Source organism: Glandiceps talaboti, chromosome 23 (genome assembly GCF_964340395.1).
Source record: "Glandiceps talaboti chromosome 23, keGlaTala1.1, whole genome shotgun sequence".
In the NCBI taxonomy this organism is placed as follows: Eukaryota; Metazoa; Hemichordata; class Enteropneusta; family Spengelidae; genus Glandiceps; species Glandiceps talaboti.
Window position 1 is genome coordinate 5,726,659 of NC_135571.1, and position 27,970 is coordinate 5,754,628.

General features: G+C 36.6%; 1 protein-coding gene across 1 annotated transcript; it reads left to right on the plus strand.

The window, feature by feature from the left end:
* LOC144452808 (uncharacterized) lies at positions 1-27,970 on the plus strand. Its single transcript, XM_078143963.1, has 2 exons — positions 1-171; positions 24,725-27,970. The coding sequence occupies exons 1-2, from the start codon at positions 71-73 to the stop codon at positions 26,961-26,963; spliced, it is 2,340 nt and encodes a 779-aa protein (XP_078000089.1). The 5' UTR covers positions 1-70; the 3' UTR covers positions 26,964-27,970.

Sequence of the window (27,970 nt, forward strand, 5' to 3'; positions counted from 1 at the left end):
GAGTCATATACCGCACGTCAACCGCGAGTGCTGCCGAACCTAGGACTACAGTTCGTTGACAGCCTGCACCATGGCGGCTGTGTACTTGTCTCTACCGCTGCCGAAACTTAAACGGACGAAGCAGCCTCGAGTGAATTGTGTTCGATGTCCGATGTGCCGTGCAGGCCTACGGTGAGTAAAGTAAACTGCGCATTAGATTCGTCACCACTTAATGTATAAAATTATCCACCTTCTGCCTTTTCCGCCTTAGTATACCACTTACAGTGACTTACGAGTTTTCCCATCTCATTTACAACTCTCGCCTCATACGGTTTTTTCCAAGCTGGGAGTTCACATGGTTTATTAACACACGGTATGATATGGAATTTCGTCAATGATAACAGAAAACGGAGATACATCGTATAAAAGGTAACTAATTCGAAAAGGCTGTAAACCTAAGGTGTAAACCCGGGCCGGGTGTAAATTGACTGCGGTTCCCAACCCAGTTCTTAGTGCGTAAACTTTCTGAACAAGTGTAACTCCCGTTTTAGGAGCAGCGATTGGACGATAAATTAAGTACTGGCTTTGTCTGTCTTGAAGAACTTTATTATTATGAAGGTATAATGGCCGTTGAGTGTCAGTAAATAAGTTAGTTCGGACTAATTGTACATCATAACAGGTGGTCCAGTCACCCCGACCTTTGCCATGTTGACCACGGTAATATACCAATCTACTACACACATCGAGTAAGTCTTAGCAACGCTATATAGTGTCCGACCCAGGTTTATGCTGGGCAGACAATTACAAACACAATTAGGTTAATTGACTGAGTGTTTTGAACTTGAACTCTGACGTTGATTGAAACAATGTGTTGCTTTACTCAAAGTACATGTACACCTAAAGCTAAACGCACGCCCCCCCCCCCCACACACACACACCACAACCACCACTATCCAACATGTCCATGTATAAGACTTCGACTTCGCAACTACAATGGGTTTATACGGTTGCCGAACACTGATAAGAAATGTGTTAAATACACATGTCCGGTAGTGTTAGGTTAATGGGAAGATGGATTATCGTAAGTGTTGTTGATGGGCAGACAACGTTATCCCTTCAATATATCACCGACCCATCGCCTCTGAGCCTACCCTGTCATAAACAGTAACAAAAGAATTCAGCCTTCATGTTTGTCCTCCAAATACTCCTTTGCAAATTTCTGGTAGGTGACAATAATGTTCACGTTTCTGGCGTTCTTCGATTTAATTTTTTTCTCTCGTCTGTGTATACGCATTCAGAATTTGAGCATAACGGTACCAAGCATTACACACTTCAAATTGGTAGATGCTCAGACTACTAAGTTAGTGGTCTGAGGTAGATATTGGGCCGTAGACCTAGCACCTAGTAACTGTACCTGTTTGCGGAGAATTACAATTCAATATTGTTTCAAAACCAATGAATAATGAATGAATGCACGTATGCCCTTTGTATGTAACGAGATCTGCCTATTGTCAGGCGTGTGAAAAATACAAATGTAATGCAATTGCCCTCTTTTGCACAAAACACCCATTAGGATAATCTGGAATCGAAGCCAACTCGAAGCCACTTCACTATAAGCCCTTCACAGACCAAACTAATAGTATATGCTATTAGCAGGCTAACACCAAGAACGGGTTTATATCTGGACCGTGCAGACAACCACTGCCATTTGCTAGTTATCAGTATAGTAGTAGTACATGTAATACAGACCCGCATACCAGAATCGAAAACACTATTTTGAAATTGAATTTAGCGTAGGCTCGAAATACATTCAGTCCTCATCTCATTCTACGATCGCAACGAATATCTAAAAATTACTACCCGGGCCCATTGTAATTTATGTATAGCACTAGTAACTTTTGAACCTAACTCAGAACCCTTCACTGTTGGGTTCAACAGTGTCATCTCACCCCATCCGTATTCACCCCCACTCCCACCCCCACCCCCACCCCCAGTTGGGGTCAAGATGTCCTAAAGTAACGAATGGTCAGATTCGAAGGTACTTCGTTATATCCCGGATGGAACCATTTGTTCATGTATTAGTAACTATGCTACATGTCTAAATACGTATTACACGTCAAAACAATTTGTTTTGAGGTTCACAACAGTGGAACGAAAATTTCTTACACGGAGTGTAACAATGAGCTGTTTTGACGAGTCTCCCTCAGGCGTAAAATCCCAATTACATGATATAGCTTAAAGTTCTCAAGTTGTTCACGACACAATGTACCAATACAGGTAAAATATTTTGGCTCAAAAGGTTGCTGTAAAGCCACTCCAACAAAATGTTCCCACAGACGTATGAAAGGGATGAAATCACAGGATATACAAACAGGAACATATGTTGGTTTGTTCGATGTGGCGTACCGCAAAAGAAAGGAAAGAAAACGGCGCGTTCTATTGTCGATATATTTTACGCTAACTGTCGTCAAAATCAGACGACTGGAAATTGAGAATGTCCGCCATTTTGAAGAATTATAATATCGCTATAAAATTGTATACATCTTGGAACAAAGTGCAAATTCAATTTACATTTAACGGTAAAATATTTTGTCTAAAATTTTGGCACGGGTATGGTAATTTAAACAAAATGTTCCAACTGGAGCGAGAAAGAGATTAACTGAATTCAAACAAGTTGGTTTGTTGGCAGTGTGACTTTCGCCAAACGAAAGCAACTGAAAGAAAAAGCCCTCTTGTTGACGTATAATTTACGTCTACTAGTCTACATTTATAGCTGTGGTGGCCAACCATCATCAAAATCAGATGTGACTGGATAACCTGTTCGCTGTCATGGAGGAAAAAAAATTATAAAAATTTTCTCGGTAATTTTTAACTTTCAAATCAACAATTCTATAGTATTTTACATATTTGATTAGAAATAAGAGCACATTTTTATTCAAATCGGGTGGATAATAAACTGGCTGCACTCTACACATCCGAGATAAGTTATGCACGGAATTTTGGCGGGAAATATCTTTTGGCTAAACTTACTACTGTTGGCATTCTTTCAGGTTGTTCGAAAGGTGTTTCCATGGAATGTCTACGGGTTAGAATAAGCTATGAACTGTTTTGTTATTTTTCTATCTGATGGTGGTTCCGAGCATTTCACGTGACAAATAGTCTTAAGAAAACAGAATTAACTCTCAGTTGCAAACCAAAGCAGATTGTTGGTGTAATTGTTGTACCATAGCTTGGGGGCAACACGTGTTCAAATCTGTTCTTCAGAAAAGGAAATGTTACAAAGAACAGAATGGTTTGCTTTTCCACTGCTCCATGGTCAGTTTAGACTTTTGACTGTAGGAGGTTTCTATTTTTGCTTGAGTCAATATTACGTCTTATTGTTAGCGCCTACAAAGTATCCCCGTACAAATTGTACTCTGAAAAGCCTGGCATCCATACTAAAAAACAGGACAGCTTTGATTCAAGGCTATACTGTAGAATAAGACAGTATGGATTCCAGGCTATACTGTAGAACAGGACTGTTTAGATTCCAGGCTATACTGTAGAACAGGACAACAGTGGATTCCTGGCTATACTGTAAAAAAAAAGGACAGTATGGATTCCAGGCTATACTGTAGAACAGGACAGTATGGAATCCAGGCTACACTGTAGAACAGGACAGTATGGATCCCAGGCTATACTGTAGAACAGGACAGTATAGATTTCAGACTATACTGTAAAACAGGACAGTATGGATTCAAGGTTATAGTGTAGAACACCACAGCATGAATTGTGGGCTATCGTATACTGTAGACGGGACATCTATTCAAAGTTATACTGTGGAACAGGACAGTATTCATGACCCGTCTCACATTTGTTATAAACGTGACAAATGATTTACACTGGCAAAGAAAGCAGTATTTACACAACGATTACTCTGAAACTGTTCAGTGACACACACAAAACGTCAGTGAAAATTCAATATTTATCCTTGGGGCAAGAAATTCAATAGTGTTATGTGTATGGTTAATTTCAAGACTACTGCTAAGGTAGCGAAGTAAACATTAACATATACATCACATCTTCAAGTAAATATACACAAATACTTTTGAATGCGAATAAATGTAGGTTTCCTCAGAGTTGTGACTCTGTCCACTGATGTAGTGAGGTCTTTCTAAACAACAACAACAGGACAGTCAACCTTCTGCTTGAGCACCCATGCTTAAACCTCAAAATATAGGATATAATTTCACCTATTCGACACTTAATTAGCATGGCTGTGGAACTCACTGACTCGTGGATAGTCAACTTTTTCGTTCTTTAACTCAGTTACTCGTAAAAACAGCTGAAAATATGTATACTCTATTTTTGACTGTCATGGGAATATTTTATTTTTTCAAAGTTGAATTGAAATTTCGATACCGACGTCCATCTATAACGACTGTAAGAGGTAGCATCGGATAATTGCACTCTACCATAAATTTATTGATAAATATTATTACGTTTCCAAGAGGATGTGAACTTTTTATTAATTAGTGGATATATATATATATATATATATATATATATATATATATATATATATATATATATATATATATATATATATATATATATATATATATATATATATATATATATATATATATATATATATATATATATAATACACACACATACACACACTAAACAGTTTCATTTGAACATATACAATAAACAGTAAATAGTGTTTCTGGCCTAGTCATTTCGCTCAGGTTTTGCTGAGCTGCCTCAGTATCACAGCTAATATTTGTATATATAAAGACAATTATGGCCACTAGAGTCTCCTTCGACTAATTTTGAGTGGATATTTGTGTTTTATTTGGCTGGGTTAGTAATGTGTAAAAGACCACTGGGGTATAGTACAAGTTGGAAATTCCACCAATTTTCAATTTATACTCGTATACAACAGTAGTGAGAGACACGTGTAATTTAATAGAACGAATTTTACCCACAAATCACCAATGCAAAATTTAAGTTGTGTCAACAAATTAAATTATGCATTTATGACAATTAACGTATATTAGTAAAGATAGTGTTAAAGTCTCACTCTTCTAAATCTTCAAATTCTCTAGATCTCATTTCGTTGTTTTTCACCAATTCATAAACGCAAGTAAACCTCCCATCAAGTTGTCAGTGTCTTGGAAACGTCATACTACGCATGAGTGCTTATTACAAGTAAGTCATTACTTAATATCAAAATGTTTGTACAATGTAATTTACTTAATTAAGAACTACTAATTGTCACGTCATTGATAGGATGAAATTTTACTTATAATTACCTGGATAAGCAGCTGACCTATTTACCACCAGAATTACTAAATCAAACATTTCAAAAGTTTGAGAAAAACTTTTTAAATTTTTTAATTCTCGTCTGAATAATCATTTATGTACCATCAGAATTATTAAACCAAATATTTCTCTAACTTTTCAAATCTTAGGTAAAATTTAGTCTCAAAATTACGAAAATAATAATGATTTTATACGAAAAGTTGTTTGTGATTACGACATATACAAATGACGGCAAAATCATGTTTATGTATAATATGCTGTAGGGGATTGGTGTGTAATTTTTGTCGTTCTTTGGGCTCTACCACATTGATGTCGACAACAGTGTTATGAAGTGCGAACAACGCAATGAATTCTTTCAGTTTAGTGACAAGAGAGATTACAGACCAATAAAATAAGTTCACCTTTACGTTGTGGGATTAACGATACTACGGTAACATTTATTTAATATGTCAATGTTTGGAATTCTGAACTATTTACGGTGTGTTAGCTATCATACAAATGTCTACAGTCACACATTTCAGCTTAACCTTAACATTTAGTTGAAGTTTGTAAATTCATCACAACTTTCTAAGGAAGTGTAAATCTTAGAAGACAAAACTTACCACCAAAACACTCTGCGATTTCCTCTCTGGAACAACCACAAGGCAGACATCGAAGTCGCACACAGCCATCATTGTCTTGTACGGCATTTAGTCCACTTTTATTTGTAACATACTCCACTTATTTGTGTCTTCTTAGATGGAAAAACTGTAGACGAAATTAGAAGAAAGAAACCACTAATTATCCACTTCGGATTATTTTATTTAATTACCAGACATTATGGGTAATATTACTCAAAGCGTTCATTACGCCCCCCCCCCCCCCCAATATTTCATAATTATGTTCGAGGGGGTATTATTATAGTATTTCCCAATATTTTCCTCCATTCATCCAGAAAATTCGTGACCCAAGAGTTTATCACCACTCGTCTAGCGACTCGTAGCGACAAGGTCCCTTAGGTCATTCATATTTTCCCCAGTTGAACGAAGACAAATTTTGGGAAATAATATCTAATTGAGTCAAACACTCGCGTCGGACTATAACTGGTTCTATTTGACTGTTTATCAAATCCGATATTTACTCAGCATATCCATTTTTTAATTTCAAATTCTTTCGCCTTATAAAGACGTTGTCCGCTAAGTTTTCATTTGTACTACTCAAAAAACACTCGAGCATACACAAATATTTTCCCGATGATGACACTTCAACAAAGGCGGGGTAAAATACTCAATTTACTTCATTGATAATCGTGGGTGTTGACGTCACTTCTTGCTCACCTCACGTAACACACCCAGTACATGAGTACACATCAGTCCATTGAATCCTTTAACATGTTAACAGACTTAGAAAATGTAAGCAAATCTTTGTGTAGTCTATTCAGAAAATACCATCAAAGAAGATTACGTGCGTGTGACCTGCTATCAACATCTGTACGGATCCACTGTACAAATTACATCGCAATACTTTTTTTAGATTAAAAGTACATGGTAAACACAGTTTGGCATTTGCTTCAAAGACTGCTCTGTAAATAAAGATGTCAATGTATACTGTGTATATAGGAAAACGATTGCGACGACAGACATATCTATGTTAGCATAAAATACAGTCATGAATACTCTCTGCACGCAATGTCTGTTTGTAACGGGGAATGACCGGACATGTTCTGTTCTTTATTGTTTATTCTCTGTGTTAAATTGAACCTAGACCGATTCAAATCACTGAATGATGAACGTGTATTTTCAAAAGTCTTGGCGTAACCATAAACAATGAGGTCTCTCCAGTGTCTAACGCGTAAAACGCATGAATAATGTGCAAAATATATATGTGTATGTGTATGTGTGTGTGTGTGTGTGTGGATGTGTGTGTGTGTGTGTGTGTGTGTGTGTGTGTGAAGCAAACATTTGTCCCAATAGTATAGAAACATACATTTTCATATCTGAATATATAAATGAAATGTATACAGTATAGGAACAAAAAGTTACTTTTCTGAACCAAATTTCTCCTTGAAACAATTCTTCAAACCTTTTTTAATTTAATATCGACTCGTAGTGACAAGGCCCCTTAGGTCACTCGTATTTTCTCTGACTAATCCAAAAAATATCCAATTTTCAACTATTCTGCTCACCAAAACATATAAAGTCATGTTAATAACGGTGAAATCTTGGGACTATGTAGCTGCATAAATATAAAATAGTTGAAATGAAATTCAAGAGAATTAATGCAATAAAAGGTGACGTCATAAACGTAGCCTCGTTGTTGATAATATTAGTTTATGGACAACGGTCAAATATTTGTTTTCTTCACTTTCATTCAAAGTTGTGATATAATTGTTAGCAAATACATTTGTTAACGACTACATACAGTGGGAAAGTAAACTGAGAACACACTAATTGAGACTTATAGACATTATTAAGTTCCAGATCACGTAATATGTGATAACGTTGCCATAGTGACATCCTATCAGATTACGCCACCATATAGAAAAGTAATGAGAATTTTATTTCAAATAAAATGCCATTAAAACTGAATGGGAAAATCTCAAGTCTTACTGTAGATGTGAATGTTGGTATTTCAGATAGTTAGAATGACACGAGTGTTTAGAGGTATTCATACAAACTGTATTATTATAGTATCTTCGCTGGTTGATCTTCAGAGGACATCCATAGGCAAAATCAACCAGCTTAACTCGAGTACACAATAACGTAATATAGTGTACGTTTTTAATCAGCATATCAGTTTTCTGTTCTGCTCATTTTTGTTGATTTACAGAAATAAACCAGTCTTACTAATCTAATGTATTACTACCTAATCTATATCATCTGATCTAGTCTAATCTAATCTAATCTAAACTAAACTATTACTGGAGATATATGACCGTTGTTTGCACACATGGCTCACCAACTTCCATACAAAATTCAAGAACAAATATTATGAAATATATCATCCATGGTTATTTTCCATTCTAAATTTAGCGACAGTACAAATAATGAGAAAGTTAAAGGGGCGGCAGTCGTCTGATTCGCCGACGGGTGCTTCAGAGGGTCTCACGCTACGTGATCCACACAGCTTTATTTCTGAGCTGAAATTAACATGGTTTAAGAAAGTTTTTTTCCCCAAGTGAACTTTGACACCATGTGCAAATAAGCCATTTTGTGGTCAAAACTTAGGATGGGTAAACAGTTCAGAAATACATTACAATTTTAGACACAAGTCAAGAATGTTTATCAACACATAAAATTGTTCCATAATGTTTCAGACATGCGCATTAGAAGAGACTGAACTATAAGCAGACTCAAACCACATAGAATTTTCGCCAACTGTATAAAACACACTCACAAAGAACCTCCCCCTGGCTAGTAAAATTATAAATTAGTTTGTTTTTTGATACACCGTTATCGCCTCCACTGTTGGGTATTGACACAGTACTTGTGACCGTCACCAATGGTCAAAGTCTAAGTTATGTTCATAAAGTACAGACAGTTCAAGTGTCGCAAACTGGTCGATCATGAATTATGACTTATCATGTACTTTAACGTTTCCAAGGTTACAAATCTAAACCTGCAGTGGTACGATCCCACAGTATGATAAAATAAGGTGTATGGAGATCAAAAAATAATATTGAACACTGAAGGCAACGTCAAGAACAACAGGACGGGAGTTTTAGCTTGTATGTATGTATGTATGTATGTATGTATGTATGTATGTATGTATGTATGTATGTATGTGTGTGTGTGTGTGTGTGTGTGTGCGTGCGTGCGTGCGTGCGTATGTATGTATGTATGTATGTATGTATGTATGTATGTATGTATGTATGTATGTATGTATGTATGTATGTATGTATGTATACTGTCGACAGTCGCTCGCGCCTTTTTTTCCTATATATCAGTATGCGCGCGATTATAGTAGTATTGCGCCGGAACTGAGCGCGGCGACGATTTAAGTTTAGATAAAACGTAGGGAAAAATGGCGCGAGCGACTGTCGACAGCCTAGTATGTATGTATCCAACGTTGAAAACAAGTTAAACGCAGACATTTTCATAAAGACCTTGTGGGCTTTACTTAGCTTTAAACCATGTACAATAATGCCAATCACTTGTTAAATGAGTTCATTTCAAATCCATCTCATCACGGTATATATCCTGTGTAAACAGATAAACGAATTCACTACAACAGAGGCCGACATTCCATAACCATAGATATCAACTTGACCTGGTTGACATACTACCAGGCGTACCGAATCTCCCCAAATATTGACAGTATTCGTAGCTTTCACCGAAGTGTGTCATGCACTTTTTAAAAACTTTTATGTATCCGGCATAATTGTAGAATAGTGATTTGAATTCCATGTACAATGCAACCAGCGAAACAAACACAGGCGCGTATTTGCTTGAATGACGTGAGCCGAGGAAAGACTTCATGCAACGACAAAATTGATCAAAACAATACAAACTGATACTAAAAAAACTTACAACAAAAATAGGTACATCTGATGTAAGTTCAGATGATGCTTTTATCCTTTTTTTTTATATCTTTGGAAGTTATAATGTAAAACTAACAGTCATACTCACTTGTATAACAGTATGCACAAATTATGGGATCCTGGCTCTAGAGTACAGGTATTTATACTTGATATGTTATAAACTCTGATTACATCATGTCTTCATATTTAATGTCTATTTCCTGCTTACCAACAACAAGCAAACGCATCGGTGTTTTTTCACGGGTTGTATCTAAGGAGCTGGGTCGATATCGGATACTCTAGGAATGGGATGAATCTCTACAAAGTATATTGTGTGAGGCTTAGGATTTCAGGTTAGGGTTTACGAATTTTCTCACGAATAAAAATCATTTTCTTTGTTGTGAAGATATACATTTACCCATTCTAATGTAGCAAAATTTCTTACGAGGCAGGCTTTGTGAAAAACTCTTGAGATATACACATTTGTTAATTTTAATACGTACACAAACTTCCAAATCATTTGTTGCCAGAGTCGCAAGACTCGAATCCCGCTTTTCAAACGTTGGGGGCGCAATACGTGAAATCGTCCCATCGTCACTGCTCTGAAAAAAAAATACCCGGACGTGCAACCGTCACAGTTCATTGACAGTGGTCCTTGTGTACAGGAAGTTCGAAGCGGCACCCACTCTGATTTTTAAACAATACTGTTTGCGATTTATTATAATGAGAGTAAAGTATTAACCGGTTTCAATAGTCCGTATAACTGTTCGTCTTAGCTCGTTATCAAGTACTGACCTTCACACGATGTGACCTGAGACACAATTCTCACAGACAGTAAAATACAAAATATCATTATTGTATTAAAGATGTTGCCAATTATCTTTATATTTCATGAGACATTCCGTCCTTGGAAGTAATCATGCTTTCTTAGTTTATTAATCTCCGTTTTATGAACAAAACCACACCGATAACGTTTTACTCATCCGGGAAACGTTAAATAAAACAAGTAGCTGGACTCTTTATTTTAAGTCCTTGAATTTAATTAAATTTCTGCCGACTTTACCATCACTGTACTGGGGAACAAAAGTAGTGATTGTACGAAGATAATCGGGGGCCGTCGTCTCTTCTTATCTAATTATATATAGTTTATACTTTTTGTATACTTTGAAAGGAATAACAACATAACATATTATATTGTTATATATAGACCACCACGACGGCATGGTTCAGGGTACGACTTTACCCAACCTAAAATTCATCGTAAATCCTGGTTTGTTCACTTTCACAACCTGAGGCGGCACATTTGTAAGACCGTTATATTTCTTTGATATTCTAGTAAACATATTCGATATTTGAAGAATTTTCGCATGGTACTAAATCAAAGTAAAGTGTCAAGAAAGAACGATTTTTTTTCTTAACTACATACCGGCTTTGTATTCATTATACTACATACTACTACGTAGAGATTTGCAATTGATTGTGCTGTCTGAAAAATTTCAATTTTGGCCAATTTAGGTGGGGGAGGGGGGAATTATTTTTAATCCTACATTGAACTATTGATCTCACCCCTTAGGAAGCGCTCCTTTCAGTGTCGAAATGCAATGGGTTAAAGACTCAAACAGGTGGTTACCAAGACAACACGAGTAAACATTACACTTGAATACACAGGGAATAATGAACGGGTTTATTTGGATCTTTTAATAGTGGTTTTAAAAGAACACATTTCGGTAACGGTACAAGAGATGTGAAAAGACGCCACGAGGTACGATTGGTGAGAAAAGTGCGGGATGGTATTTCCTACGAGCTAAATTTAACAACACTTTCCGCTTCACCACACTTACATAATTTTGAAGCTTAAGAAAACCTTTATATTTTGCAATTGTTTAGATATTTGAGACCGCCACACAGCATAACTATGACGTCATCGAATAGAGTTGATACACCTGGTGGCAATGGCGCGAAAGTGATCACCTTAATAAGCCATAGACCCTCCACCACCTTGGCTAACGACAATTCCCGCATATTTTGGCGAACGTCATTAAAGGGGCACTGTCTGTAAGTCTGTGGATTTGGTGTAAAATATTTGCTTCAAATTCGAATACATATATTACTCCGTCCACTAAAACATGTAGGATTGAGTCTAGCGATGGAGGGATCTCACCAGGTATTCAAGTATGATATGAAAATGGCATTATGACATAATATTTTAGTTACCAAAATATTGACATCATCTTTATGCAAATTTGTAGACGCTTGCAAGTGAAGTGACGTAATATTCAATTCGTGGATTAAGGTTATAGTGTTTGTATTACTTCGCTGTATATGAATCGTTATGCATGTTAATGCAATGATACCCACCCCGTCCCAGTCGAAACACTCTAGCCTTTGTGTCAATGTGCATTCGCAACCACTTCTATCATTTTTTTTACTCCTAAATAAAATTTAGCATGTTGCGTGTTCGCATTTTGTACTCCAACTCGCGCCAAAAATAGAACCCAGTTACAGACTCATGTCATGTGGACATCCACATATATCACGCGGTCAGCTAGTGTTTGTAGTAATCTATATTTAATGACCGATATTCTCTACAAACCTAATTTGTAAGAGATAAAACAACTTAAGTATTGACCGCTTCATAAATTATGCAATCTCTACGAGGTGCGAGTACTGTACTATGCAAAGACTGATCAATACCCTTCCTAGCTGGCGTGACTGAACTCTCACGAAAATTGCTGCATTTGTGCAAACGAAAATGTGATATGGACGACAAATACATCCATTTACTAAAAATAAGCTTGCCTTCACGACTGTTAACATTTTTCAAAAGTCTACTTTACTGTTGAACGGAAGTTCTTGAAAGGGTAGTCATTATTCAACCTAATTTGCATATTACTGTCAAACTTACTAAGCCCTCTAGGTCAGCAGAAATAATTAATGCCCGTCGTAAAATTTTTACGCGTTGCAAAGATAAACGTATAAAAAATTTATTGCGATATCATGCAAGATTGAAGCTAGTAAGAGAATCCCTCTTTTGTTATTTTTGTAGAGAATTACAATTTTCTCAAGTTCAAGTTCAGATTCTACAAGATTGAGGGAACGAATTTTATCGACGAACAACATTGACGCGAATAATGATATAGCTAAGGGGACTAATCAATGGTATCTACGTCCGATTTTTGTGTTGCCTGTCACCAACATGACACACCACCAATGACGTCCATTATATTTTGTAATTTTCCGGAAAAGAAAGTGAAAACGGCTGTGGTACAGTTTATTGCGCCCAAGTTTATGTAAAATGAAGTTATTGAGTCACAGCTCGAGTGTATACTGTTAGGTTCGCAACTGTTACTGGTTAACTTTTATATCCGTACCCAGCTACAAGCTGTTTGATAACAAGGTGAGTATATATAGAAAACTACTCGCAATCGGGAATCAAGTCGCAGAATATTATTTTTGCAAGAAATTTGTCCCTCTGAAATTTAGGTCCGTTCCACATACATCTGTGTAGTGCATTAGAGAGTTAAGAAATTGCACGTCCAATTTTTACAACGATACACGAAAAAAAATTATGCAACCAGTATGGCGTCTACGTTGAGAAACTCGATGATTCGGATATCGCATAACCATATACATTTCAAGATAACAATTTGTTCTTCGGTGTCGGAGATGTAAACGTACTGTACACGTCGAACTAGATTTAAAATTCACCCCTGGCAATGCGAAGGAAACAAAACGTGAAAGAGAAAGAATAATGAAGCCACAAATTCTAGCTTACAGCAACGTATTGATCTGTTGCCGGGTATTGAAAAACACCGAATGTATGCAAAACGACTGACGCATAAAAAAAAACCTGTTATCAGTCTTGGGTAACATGTCTAACTAGAGCTGAATCTTGTTCAGAAGCTAATTTTGGGTAGTCTTGCTTTAAAAGCAGCCGAATTCATTATGGCAAAAGTTTTATGGCGTTCGGCAGACTTTATTCCAAAGTTAACTCAGAACAGTACGACGTACGGGCCAACACCCGATCACTAGAAAAAGTCAGTGAATGTTTTCCCGTGTATTCGGTTGATCTTGACTTTTGTTTACTGTAGGTCTGTTTCTGTTTTCCATTAACCTCAGGTGTTGTATCATCTCATGTACAAATGCACGAGTAGCAGTTATGTAACGACATAAATAAATTGTGTTCCACGGAACAACAAAGTGCTATCGTTACTGAGAGCCATAGAAATACCGTGAAAGACGCCGAGTACTAACACATTCAAAGTGTATTGTTGTAGACTAACCATCTTGCTCAAGCCCCAGACAACTTTGAATGGTTTGGTACTAGTAGTTCGGATAGCGAAGAGAAATGAAAGATTTAATTGCAAAATTCTGAACGCGTTCACATGTAGGAATACTGTCTATTTACGATCATATCTATTTATACAATTCTTTATGTTAAGGGGTGACTTAAAAGTGGGCCAATTTCTTATAATACTACTTTGCCCGAAATGTTGTTTTCGAAATAAAATTCTGACTTTTACGTTTCAAACTAAAAAGTTTATGGCAAATCAAGCACAAATCGTACAACCTATGAAAATAAACAGCGCTGTAATATGATTGATTTTTATTTGGTTTCTACTAAGATTTAATTTTCAACTTTTAAAGCAACGTTAATGATCATTTCGACATTTTGCTAGTAAGACCATAGATTTCTGGTGCTACTAGTCTGTAAGATACGACGTGTTCTGCCACTCTATCAGATACACCACTGTAAAGAGAAGCCAAATTAGGGCAGAAATACATGACGTATGTTACATATGAGTCTTATTATCTGCGCGACCGTAAGAATCTGTTCACAGTGTGAATTTAACCCTGGGGTGATTTCTCCGGTTTTTGAATAGGATTAAGATAAAGAAGTCCGAGTGTTATCATCTATTAAGGGGATTAAAACGGAACATTTTTATTTAAGTAGCCTCCAAAATAGTACAGCTTTGTGATGGTGTAGTGTAATGTCTTCACTTTACTCCAAGGGCGTGACGTTGACTTTGCTATCGGTACGTTGTGTCAATACTCGACTTTTCAACTATTAGGACGTACTTAATGTTGCTATGGAAACCATTGCGTATAATTAAGCATGACAAAACAGTCACCTTAACTCCACAATTGCTGGAATAAACCTTATTTGCACTTTTGACTCTACGAAAGTGCGCCGCCATAGCTATACGTTGATTTTTACTTTGACCGAAAATGAAATTACAACTTTTCAACGATTCGGAAGCAAACTGAGTCAGATAAGTTCAGTCATGCTTTTTTATGTACTTTGGTGCAAATTAATGAAATAAAAAAAAATCTTGGTTTTTTTCTGTTTTTTTTTTCACAAAGTTATACATCAGTTCTTTATAGTCCTCACATTTGAATATTCATCTCTTCAGTTGAAAAGTTCACTATCTAAGTTTATAACCGGGTGGTATAAGCCCCATCATGTGAAGTAAAACTCAACAATTTCCAAACTATCTTGCGTAAATTTAAGTCTCAACTTAACTATAAAAATGAAATATGATTATAGCATTACATAAGTTAAGGTCTGCCTTCTTCATGGACTAAATATTGTTGCTATGCAGTTCTCATCGCATAGCAACCAGTAAACACAATAATTACAGTTTCTGTAAAATCCTGAAAATCAGTGACGTGGAAATAAAACCAATCTCAAAAGACAATTATCAGTGACAGATTTTAAAAGAATTATAGATTGTCTACCCCACTCGAAGATTGCTTTTGTTTTTCCAACCATAGTCTGCAATAATAGATAATGAAACTCCAATTAAAGAAGATGTACTGATCGATAGACAATTGTTAAAACAAAGGGTCGCTAAATCCTTGAAAAGTACATGCAATAACTGCGAGTTTGCGTCTTTAAAGACTTCGACACTGGTACATCAACGTGTACCGTAGTCAATGGTGAGTCTCTTTTTCAACCCTAGAAATTGGCACATATTTGAAACTTGAGTGGCATACTCAGGTCTAGAAAATATCCAAATACCCCCCCCCCCAACCGCACATCCCCACCCCCAATATGTCTAAGCTCAGACCACCAAACAAGTAGAAATTATTTGATATTATGCATAAATTAAAATACGCGCTGTAATTGGATACTAAAAATCTGCACTAAACGACGAGTTGCTTTAACGACGCTAATCTTGATTAGCCATGATTAAAATCCCAAACGTATTACACCTGTTCTGGAGGACACAATATAATAAGAGTGTTACAGTTATTTTCATTGGCCGGTTGCTTTCAGTTACGAGTGATCCAGCCAATCGAACCAGGTAACACATTGCCAGAGTTTCATCCGTCGACGTCACTACAGAAGAACATAATTATGGAATCGATTTATTAAAGACACCTAATATCAATGACTCAAATTTTGACAATTTTCTCACTTTCCAATTCTATGACGGGAAATCCAATCTCAGTTCGTCAAAGCTGCCCTGGTTTCATTTCCCCTGCAATAGTCCTTAAAAGGTATGGGTCTTTATTCAGCCGTCAGTGACACTAATATATTGTTATTAGTAAGGTTACTGTAGTAGGAAAACAAAAAAAACCAGCACATTGAGTAAAATATCTTTTCAACGAACTAGCAAGTTGTTAAATTGACGATAATAAAGTTTAATCACTGTGCCAGTGGGTAGGCTTTGTCGTTACGTGTCGATATGTGTATAGTTTCCATGTTCACTACGGAAGTGCAACTTCGACGAAAAAGATTGTAGCTGCGGGTATATATTTTGGTCGATTTTAACGTCCTGTGTTTTATAACACGCTGCCGTCCATTTAAAGTAGGAAACCTAAAACAACATTTTTGAAAATGTATTCCAAAGAGCAACAGGTAGGCTTCAAAATTTCTTTCGAGTATTTCAAAACGTCGTAGACCCATCAATCGACGGTTATTAGAATGTGATTTTAAGTCCGATACCCGTCTACTTTATCGGCGGTATGTAGCCATCTTCGATCTCGAGGATAGAACATTTTATTTCGAAACCATTCCTATCATGGGGTGAAATATTGATGTACACTGTTATGTTTAAGCCAAACCATAGACCCTCCACCAACTGCCAAACGAAACACGTCATAGCTTGTTTCCATGGCAACGCTGACATTCTCCGTTTACGTACTACAAAATACTTAATTTGTATATTGTTCTTTTTTGTTTGAGAAATACAACTTTTCGACTATTTTAATTTCTAAATTTATTGGTTTTAAAATCGACGCCTTTGTTATTTTCAAGAATTCTAAACACAGATTAGGTTGTCTCCCGTGACAATGCCTTGCGCATGCGTTAAAAACGTTTACTTTCTCGTCAGAAATATCATGTTACTTGTACCGAATCTTAACTTTTTTCTCCAGCGATAACTCTGTACACTGAGAATATTTGTTTTCAGAACACGAAAGATTACGTGATCACGTGGTCATGACATTGAACTTGAAGTACCCTAGTTCAGTGAATGGACGAAATTGCATTTCCATTAGTTTGAAAATATTGGTAATTATTTTTCAAATTTGTGTGAAATTTCATTTTTCATGATCTTTGTGCACAACTCCCACTTTATTTAAGTTTTTCAAACCCCACTATTTGAACCTCGGGTTTTCGTATGGTGTTATCTTATCAGAGGAGCCTGATTTGTAATCCTTATCTGAACCGGACTTTAAAAATCGTATCCTCCATTTGGCGGGAGTGTACGGTCCCCTGAGCAGACGAACTTTAGTAAACGCATTTAAATTTCATGAAACATTTAACATCACTTCTGAATACGAGCAACCTCGTTAGTGTAAAATGAGTTACGTCATTTGGAGATTAATTTTGACGACAGGTGTTCTTTAAGGAGGTGACTGAAGTAGGCTGGAAAGTCTGATGACATGATGGAAGCGATTTTTGGAGCCCTGACAAAACGTCTTTACTAAACTCTGTATTTTATAGTGGATTTGAATTTAAACTCTTAGCTGTCAATCATGTCATGTTTGTAATAATTAGTTTGGAAAATTCCGTTGTAGCAAATGTTCAGTTAGTTTTCATTATGCTGTCGTGGCTTTCGTATATTTACAACAAATTATTAAAGAAATCGCTGCCTGACTCTACAAAAACCTTAGTAACTTCGCTACATTTTATTGTCCCAGGCTAGACAAATATCTTACATTAATAATCGTCTGGTTCGACAAAATTCTTATTAACATTGCAAACATGTTACTGTGTGACTCGACAAAATTTAAAAGGGAAGTTAATTGTTACATATTAAACCATTTATCTACTTGGAAAAAAGTATAACTTTGTAAAAATGTATCGATGTTGGTAAGATTTATGTTACACTAGACAATGGAAAGAGTCAGTGTTAACTCAGACACATTGTTTGGTGGTCTGAGGTGTTGGTAACTTTAAGATACCTAGACGATAAAATGTAGCAATGTTGGATACTTATCAAGCTAGACGATAAAATGTAGCAATGTTGGATACCTATCAAGCTAGACGATAAAATGTAGCAATATTTAATAAGAAAGTTTGTCGACCTACACAAATTTTCGGTTCAAGCCAACTGGCTTCCACTGTAGAACTGTATGATTTAAAGAGAGAAATATGGAGGGGGAGGGGTGGCGACCAATGTGTCGTACGCGCCCGCCGAGAAGGCGTCAACGACAAAGATACGTAGGGTGTACCAAAGTTGTGCGCATGCGAAGATGTGTCCTTTCGAGGTGCGAGTGAACATTAAACCTCGCCTATATTGGAATACAGAAATTCCATTGAGTTTTGATAAATATCACAATGAATCATTTGACAAATCATTCACGCACAAAGCTGTCAATTGAAATCCACTTAAGAAAATTACCTACTTGTATATAGGTGATCAATCTGAAACCCATCGAGACATAAGTGTTCTTTATAAGTACGAAATAAAACGTTTTGAATATTAAGTGTTACAACATACTCAATACCTGTGAACTTGGCAGTGCGTAAGAAGTTGATCGTCTAAATGGCTTCATTTACAGAATTATTCTGGAATTTGAAAAAAAAACTGACATAATCTAAAGTGTATACATGTATATACATATGTGTGTGTAAATGTGGTGGAAAACATTTATACATGAATGCAGACAAGTAGATGTTATATACTACATATACACTTATTTGATCAAGTTATATCATCAAAGCTAGGGAGTTAGTTAGTTTTAGGTTCAGGATAGGTATAGCTTTAGACTCCCTAGTATAACACTGATTTGTCTCGAGGACAAAAATAAAGAACAGTGGTACAAACATGCAAACTCACAATTTTATTAAGACTAGGGGAGATAAGTTTACGATTATACTGTCTAAGATTAGCAAAATACCCCGTAACTAAGATTTGTACGCGTCGACTAAAAATGACCACCGCTCCACATTTGATCAGGAAACTGTACAAACTTCCTTAACTTGAACGGCTGTATAAAAAATTATGTCTCTCCGAGTTATGTTTATAATAATGATCGGATATTGTCGACTAGAAATACCTCTATTGTGTTTTGATAAAGACGTGCAATAAAAAGAACATTTAAATAAGTGGAATGACTCAATCGTAGCATATGGACGTTTACAAATTAGGAACTTAATGAAAGCTATTGATGCAAATACATGTGCAGGTGTTTTTCATTTCTCATCTATATCCGTAGCCTAGAGAGTGTATTATTTTGCTTTGCGTTTGTTTGTCTGTTTGAGTCTAGCTGGCTGGCAGTTGCAAATTGTTGTCGCTCTGGACTGCACACCTATATATATTACCTGTTAAAGCGAGTTTTATTCATTCTCGATGAAGTCCTTTTTTGTGTGAAAATCGCTAAAAAGTGATACGTTCTAACATCATGTTGTATCCAAGGGAACGGTTGTATCTTCGGCTTATTCTGACAGAATGGTAAGATAACATGTTTAAAATGTTGCCATGGTTTCGACTTTTTAGATAATTTTGTTTCGATTTCAAGTTTACTTAAGTCTACCAATGCTTGAACATTTCGCCTGGTTTGAAAACAAATTAATCACGATTCTCGAATGAATAGATAATTGTGTATATATTCATGTGCGTGGCATATCTTTATAGATATAAGTATGAAATTAATTTTATAGAAATATACTTCTACATTTTACTAAAAGGCAATCAGGTTGCACTTATTTACAAATATATCGACACAGTTTTGAGCTTTAGAGATGGTACATTTATAATACCTGTTTATATGAACATGAAATTTAGCAACTACGAAACCTTTTCATTTGTGTCTGCCAATACATTTGTTATTACTCCATTTGTGTTTCTTTTTGCTAATCGCTGTCAACAATTCAGTGCTTTGTCTTGTTTCCGGTTTGAAAACGTGATACTCTCTACTCCAACAAATCTAACATCGTGACGCTTGTAAAGTCATGTCAATTTTAATATTCAAAGTACAACTGGACGTTCTACAAAGTTTATGCGCTGTAGGTGAGGCTTTTCTCGTGGTTTTTTTTCTTCAAATATTGTACATATAATGACTTATCCTTGTCTTGATATAGTACCGTGACATCATGCAGTATATATTTGTTCATCCAAACGTATGTAGCTGCTAGTATTAATAGCAGCCTAAATTTTACACGACGCCACAAACGCGAGAACAAATATTATTGGGTCCGCACCCAGAAAAAAGAAGTCGAAAGAATTCAACTTCAAAGAGTAACTTAGCAACAATTCATTTTGGTACTACAGTATGTCGCTAGTTTAACCCCTTTCTGTGGATAGTAAAGTAAGCGGGACAAATTATGGTTTGTTGTTTTCCATCTTCATGAAGTATCTGTGTATTTTAGAATGACTTTATTGGTTTTTATCTTGACCCCCCCCCCCCAAATGTAAACGATGTGTTATTTGGAAATTACGTCCATTCTATAAGATCAACTGAGCAAAAGTGAAAAAAAATATCTTGTAATAATTTTTGGATTATAGAAAGGATAGGAATAAATGAAATGATATTTATTTATGAACTGACATCACAATTTTGTTGAAAATGTAATCATAATTGAAAAAAAATCATATAATTTGTGTTTCAAATACTGTTTGGCACCGTTGACCTAGATCGATGAAGATCACACGGTCTTGCAGTATTGGAATGGACGGTGGACGCAAAAGAATTCAATTTTGGGTATCACCAAGAAATTTCATAACAGAAGATACTTCAGTTGGCAGGAAATATCCCATTAGGATCACCCCGAAACACTTGACTACTTCACTATTGATTATTACCAACTTATTCTTGATTAAATATATGCGTAGCAACACATACAGGTATCCTCCTTATTAAGTCAGATTATCACGCCATAAGAATGCGTTATTAAACGGTAGATTGGGTGCCGACTTAATTAAGGAGACTCCGCTTATTAATTTTTTGATTGTGGAATATTCCGCTGAACATCGTCAAATATAACTTGTTTTACTGGGAATTTAAACTTAAAAATTAAATATGTTGCGTCGTAAGAATGAAATTGTGTATGATAAGTTTTGGTCTTTGAAATTTAATTATCACTTTTTACCAAACTTGGATTTCATTGAGTGTACTTACAGCTAATGTACTCGTTACACGCTGTGTAAAAGTGAGCAACACATTTGCTGATTGAAATGTTAATGGATAGGTAGCCTACGGTGAATGTCGAAAGAAAGTTTTCCGCCTTGGCATTGCTATGTTTGTACCAGTACTTAACAACATTAAGCAAAACTCTACTTTAGTCAAACTCGACACGATCTATACAACACACTTTTGTTCCAAAATGAGATAATGTGATATAAGATAAGATAAGATGGTGCCTCGAATGAAAAGATCGCGATCCGTGTTACACTTTGAACAATGGCGAACCCGTTTATGTACCAACAAGACGGTTCTCTGTGACCGAGAATGTGCAGCAACAAAAAAAAATCGATGACTTGCTTTATAAACTTATCGATGTGTGAGAGTTTGTCTACCGACAACCAAACTCTATTTGAATGATTTAAAAGGATTCGGGGTCTCTAATTACACTGCTTAGTTACGTAGCGTTCAATGGTAGCGGCGTACCTGTAAATATGTAGTCGAAATGCGGGGAGAATCTCGACAGTTTGAGATATTTGTGGCGGTCCAAAACAACCCAGAAGGCGGGATGGGTGTGAAGACAACGGAGAGGTAATGATTTTTGTCCGTGTGTGAATTTCGGAGCAACCATACTCGGGTTAACGTTCAGTGCGTGTTTCGTTTACGGTGAACAACAGTCCAGATTCTTGGCATGACAGTAAATTTATTTGACGCCGAAATTATCAAGCAGCGATTATTACACAGAAAAGTGACGTTAAACTAACAAGTACTATTTTAGTGAATACAAACATTTTTGTTTATGACTACTTGCACATTTAAAACGATTTAGTTAAAATTTTCATTTTCAAGTTTTGTTATCAAATACATCGATTATTTATATTTGTTGTTCTGGTAGTAATTTTATACAAAAAAACTGTATTTCCGTCAAAAAAACCTGAAAATTACACTATGCAGTTAACTTTCTTCCAGTATTTTTTTTACCTGACATCTTTCTAAACTTCCTGAAAAACAATTTTAAAACAAAGTGGTTGCTGGTCACAGGTTAACATGAACACCAACAGTTTACCTAATAAACCCCATATCTTTTTATAAGCAGAAAAAAAAATCGGAAGCGCGATTCCATTTTAAGCCTTCATTTTTTTCTTCGTAAACTATCATAGTCGAGGTCTTGGAATTCATTTAAACTAATTCAACTTCTGAAGTTAAACACTCCGAACGCTTTTTATTTGTTACAGAGGGGCATTTAAACGTAATTCATAATTAATTATTAGTTTGTATTTTTTGTTTGGTCAAACGCTGTACTATTTCTTATATTCTACACCGTCCAATCCTTAGACATACAGACATATATATGTTTTATTTTGCTTGCTAAATAATTTTCTTTTATATATAGCATAGATTATTTTTGCTTGCTTCTTTGTTTGATCAGTTTCACATATACCTTACCCACGTTTATTGAAGTTGTTTCTTTTTTTTCTTTTAATTTTTGCAATGCTTGCAGGGCGATGGAGGCACGGTAGGTTTTATTAATGGTCAGCACACGTACACATTTTGCACACTGCACAATTCGAGTTACTATTACATAATTATTTTTATTTCTTATGTATCAATATAACACATATGCTTGTATGACTATGCACTTCTACACTATGCTCTGCAAATGAGCGCGCGAGCGTTCCATACACACCAAATCATGTGAACACACCATTATATTTGCTGTTTCGGATAAACTTATTACAAGGACAACCTCATGGAACGCGAGTGCTAGTGTGGGTACTCAGGAGTATTCACACTTGTATCATGCTGTGATGTTTTCTGCTGCATATATTAGAGAACATCACATATTCCAAGTCTTCCGAGTACATCAGACTGCTCGGACACTCGCGCTTCAAGGGGCTTGGTCACGTCGTGATACACAACTGCAATTTCAACCACGTGACTGCATTTGTACATCTCATTTGTATTTGATCGGCACGAGTCTCCATGTTTGTTTGTTTCTTTGCTCACCATCAACACAATGTGTGAATTCTAAAGTTACTATCAAACCAGAGGGACTATTATAGAATTTCAACTTAGGCAGTGCGGTGGGTTTTTTATGACTCACACAAGGTATTTTGCTGCAAATTATATATAACACAAAATACAGACACTGATAGCCTGCAATCACACAAAATGATACATTTTATCTGACTGTGAACACAAATCAACATCAATGTCGGATGTACTCAAGGAAGATTCAAACATAAAACTGATCATATGTTTTCACAGATCTAGATAAAATGTGACATTTCACGTGCACACTATTAGCACCAGTATTTTGTTTGTGTATACGTAATTGGTAAAAAAAAAAAAAAAAAACGTGTCAGATGTAAAAAAAAAATAAAAAAATAAAAAAATAAAAAACACCATGCCACCTAATTGAAACCCTATAGTCTTCTAGGTCTTGTAGTAACTCTTCCATTCATAGCGACGAAAGTACACTCAGTGTTTGAAGATATTTATTCAATGTTTGTTACCACTATTGTATCTGAATTAAATAAACAGACAAAACAAACAAATACTGAAACGTACAGCTTGCCCTTTTCACAACAAACTATGTACTTGAATTAATTCAATGCCCATTAAAAACTACTTGATTGCGCTACTACTTTCATTACAGCGCCCTCTATAAATTCATGAAAAGAAAATTATACGTTTAAGTTAATGTTTCGACACCTCTCAATTTGGTTTTGGCGCGGAATAGGTTCAAAGCAATGCGTCCGTGTAAAAATGTTGCACTACAATTGCTGAACGTTCATAAATCTGTCTCGATGGGTAAAATTTGTTGATCTCAACTTGACATGTATTTTTGAGTTATACTGTGTATTTACTGTCATTTTGTTTCTCTCAGTGATACAAATACAACACGTGGATGATATTATTTTGTAGAAATTCAGCTGAAGAAAATGTCATATCGTGAAGGAAATTCACCCCATCTGTCCCATCTCTCTCGGTGTCTCTGTGTATCTTACCCCTCTCTCTGCCTGTCTCATGGTATATCTGTCTGTTTATCTGTTTGCTCTCTCTCTCTCTCTCTCTCTCTCTCTCTCTCTCTCTCTCTCTCTCTCTCTCTCTCTCTCTCTCTCTCTCTCTCTCTCTCTCTCTCTCTCTCTCTCTCTCTCTCTCTCTCTCTCTCTCTCTCTCTCTCTCTCTCTCAGCGTATTAGTGACGAGACGTACATTATATAGCACATCACTAAACATAATCTTAGAACATGTGTCTTCCTTGTCACTCTGTGGTGTATGAAACGACTACAATGACAGATGACATTCACTGGGAGAATATATTTCTAAAACTATTTTCTTTCTCTTATATTTACAGACAAGACAATCTCGCATACGAACAATGGCGAGAAAACCTTCACCGTCACTCCTACAATATGGACTCCCGGAGTCTGCAAACAGGGATGTTTCTTCACCAGTTCACCAACAGCGTGAGTAAAGCTCTGCATAAGGACACGGCCCGCAGTAAACGATTCTCCGCTGAGGAACTGTACGCTAAAGCTAACCCAGCCATTTTTACTGCAACGAACACCAGTTACGAGAACGGCAAAGGAACCTCAGTACAGTTACAATTACCGACGATCTCAAAGTTAGGTGCCACATCTAATGTTCGCGAGTTAATCACACAAAGTAATAGGCCACTGAAAGTACAAGTAGAACGAACGGTAAAAATCTCTAAACCAGCGGCAGCAACGAGTCCCCGGGATAGCGACGATAATTTCCGTCTGCCTAAAATCATGGAAATTACGGACAGAGAAGGTAACAATTGGAAAATCCAACAACAAGGGGACAAGAATGAAAAGGCTCAGAAAAACAAATTGACCGACGCCACGAACCGTGTTCCCGCACGTATCCCTCCGATTGAACCCGTTTTAGTGCACGCTGTTGCGGCGAACAGATCCGTTACCACCGATCCCATCGAAGCTGTGAGACAATCAAACAATGTGAACACTTCACACCCTAAATTACCACATATAAACAAAAACAAACAGCTCACCTGGTCGGAAAGAAAACAAAATCACCATCCTGCTGACGACAGGTCAAATTCCGAAGACGATTTTGACGACACTAACAGCTGGAATGATGTGCGCATGTCTACAAACCCAGATCGGTTTAATCCTGTGACGTCATACACAAAATCGTTCCAAAACAAAATGAGTTACTCTAACTATTTGAAACAAATGTCACTACCGAATGTGCAAGGTGAGGACAAAACTCACAAAAAGCGAGCTGAGGATGCCGGGAAATTACATATTCAAGGTACAGGTCAACTTCACCAAGACGAGCCAGTGAAATCACTCGATGTATACTGTTTACAAAACCATGAACAGCTGTCAGAGAAAATAGTTGACGAGCTTACACCTCGTCATGCAAGGACTCACAAAGTTGAGGTCGGAAAACATATTCCCAAAAATTTCACAGACAAACAGAAAAAAGAACTGCGATCCCTGTATCCGATGTATGATTCGAAGTTGCAAAGTCGTCATCGATCATTAGAAAGTTATAACGGTATCGGTAGTTACCTTGGCAACCAAACTCCGCGGAAAATGCCAAGCTTAGAAAGTCTGTCCACAATATCGAGTAGTAGTACTGCTAATAGTTCTGTACAGTGTAAAATGTTCAGGATTCCCTCCTCTCTCGGACAAGAAACTCTGATCACAAAGAGGTCAAAACGGAGGAATAAAAAATCACCTCGGGACGAAATAACCGATTCTTTTCCACCTCATCTAAAAACTGTCAATTTTTCTGACGTCTACGAGTATACTGGTGAAGACGATGAACTTGATTTACAAGCATCTATTGAGCATGCGCAATACAGAGAAAATAAAGGAATGATTTTCACCAGACAACCTCCTCCCACGCCGGTGGAGAAGCATGACGCCACCAGCGTCAAAAGTGAAACAAACGAGAGGGAACAAAAAACAGACAGTCCTAAAAATATGAAATCGCCAATATTGATTGAAGCAGTTAATATTGTTACGGATGAAAAAGTGGAGGAAGTAAATAAACCAGAGAGTGTTAACCTCGACGATGACAAAAAGTCTGATTCTGAGGAGAGAAAAAACGACAAGAAACAAGACAGTACCACCGAAGTTGATTTCCAAACTGAAACCGAAAATGAAAAACGTACAGAGCATTACAGCCTCAAGGAAGACAAATTAAGCGTACTTGTTGAGGTATCTTCCGAAAGATACGAAGACAGTAACGTCGGTTACCCACCAGCTCTGAGCAGTCGCAAGCAAACCGACATATGTACAGTCAGTGAAAATTCTAGTACAACTGCAGCGCCCTCAGAGGAACAAACTGAGAAATCACGCTACGTGAGTTTGCAGCCGGCAATCAAGACAATTGAGATCCCCATAGCTAGTTATTCCAAGTATTCGACTACACTGGATGAATCATCAGATGCAATGACACCAACTGCTGAAAACAACTGGACAAATAAAAATGAGGACAAGAGGAAAGGTGTGATGTCACAGCAAAGTTCAGTAAATGCTAACGTCAGTACTAAAGATGTAGTCTTCGTTTCGCCAGCCGCATACGTCACAAAAGCGTAATCGTTGTCACGTCAATTAACCTAAATGTAAATTAGTCTCGGTTACCCAAAATTCAGTTGGAGAGCTCACTTTCGCCGCTCAAAAAGTATATACTACATTTTCCATTTCCACTATAGTGCCACGAAATGAAAATCCGTGAAAATAGCATCATAGTTACCAAGGATTTTCCTAAATCTGTGCAAATTAGGTTCTGGCAATGAAATGAAAACTCTTGAAAATATAGTATGCTAAGAACTATGGAAATGATTTCTTCTATGATTATTCTATGACATAGCCCAGCGGCAGAAGTCAGAACTCAAAGTGCAGTCTGGGTAACCGTGACTGAGCATGCTCAGATCCAAAGGACTGTTGGACTATTCTTTTAATTTAATAGTTATGGTACTACTAAAGTACCTTGGGTGATCGGGAGATCCCTCCTGTAATGGTCTTGGCAACCAAAGCTGTATCATGTGTGATTACATATATTGTGAGATTTCACACTATAGCTAGTGATTGATAAACGTAAACCGAATACAAAATTGGAGCAAGTATGCAAATATTTCCAGGCCTAATTTATGATTGAAAGATAAATCTAGACTTCCAAATCATTGTTGAACTTTCTTTGAAAATATCTCAGTAGTTTCATTGCTGAAAATGGACTGAGAGAGGGCATAACTACTAACATAGTGTTCCAATCAGTTCAAAAGAGTTAATACAAATAGAGAACTATATATTCGAACCTGTTAGGGTTTAGCTATAAATATTTACATAAATTAATTTACTTGAAGAGATAGAAGAAACCACCTTGAATTGTTAACCAGTCATTTGGTATACTTGAACTGTTACATTGTGAACAATGAAGTCAAGTCCCTGAGTAATGAAAACCAATTTTATACGAAATTCAAAGATTAAAGTCTCCGTGCTGATTGATAGGGAACTTGCAATCCAGACTGAGCATGCTCAGACGCAAAGGTCTATGGGATTATCTGAGGTTATCGTATTACCTAATCTGGAGCTACCGATAAAAT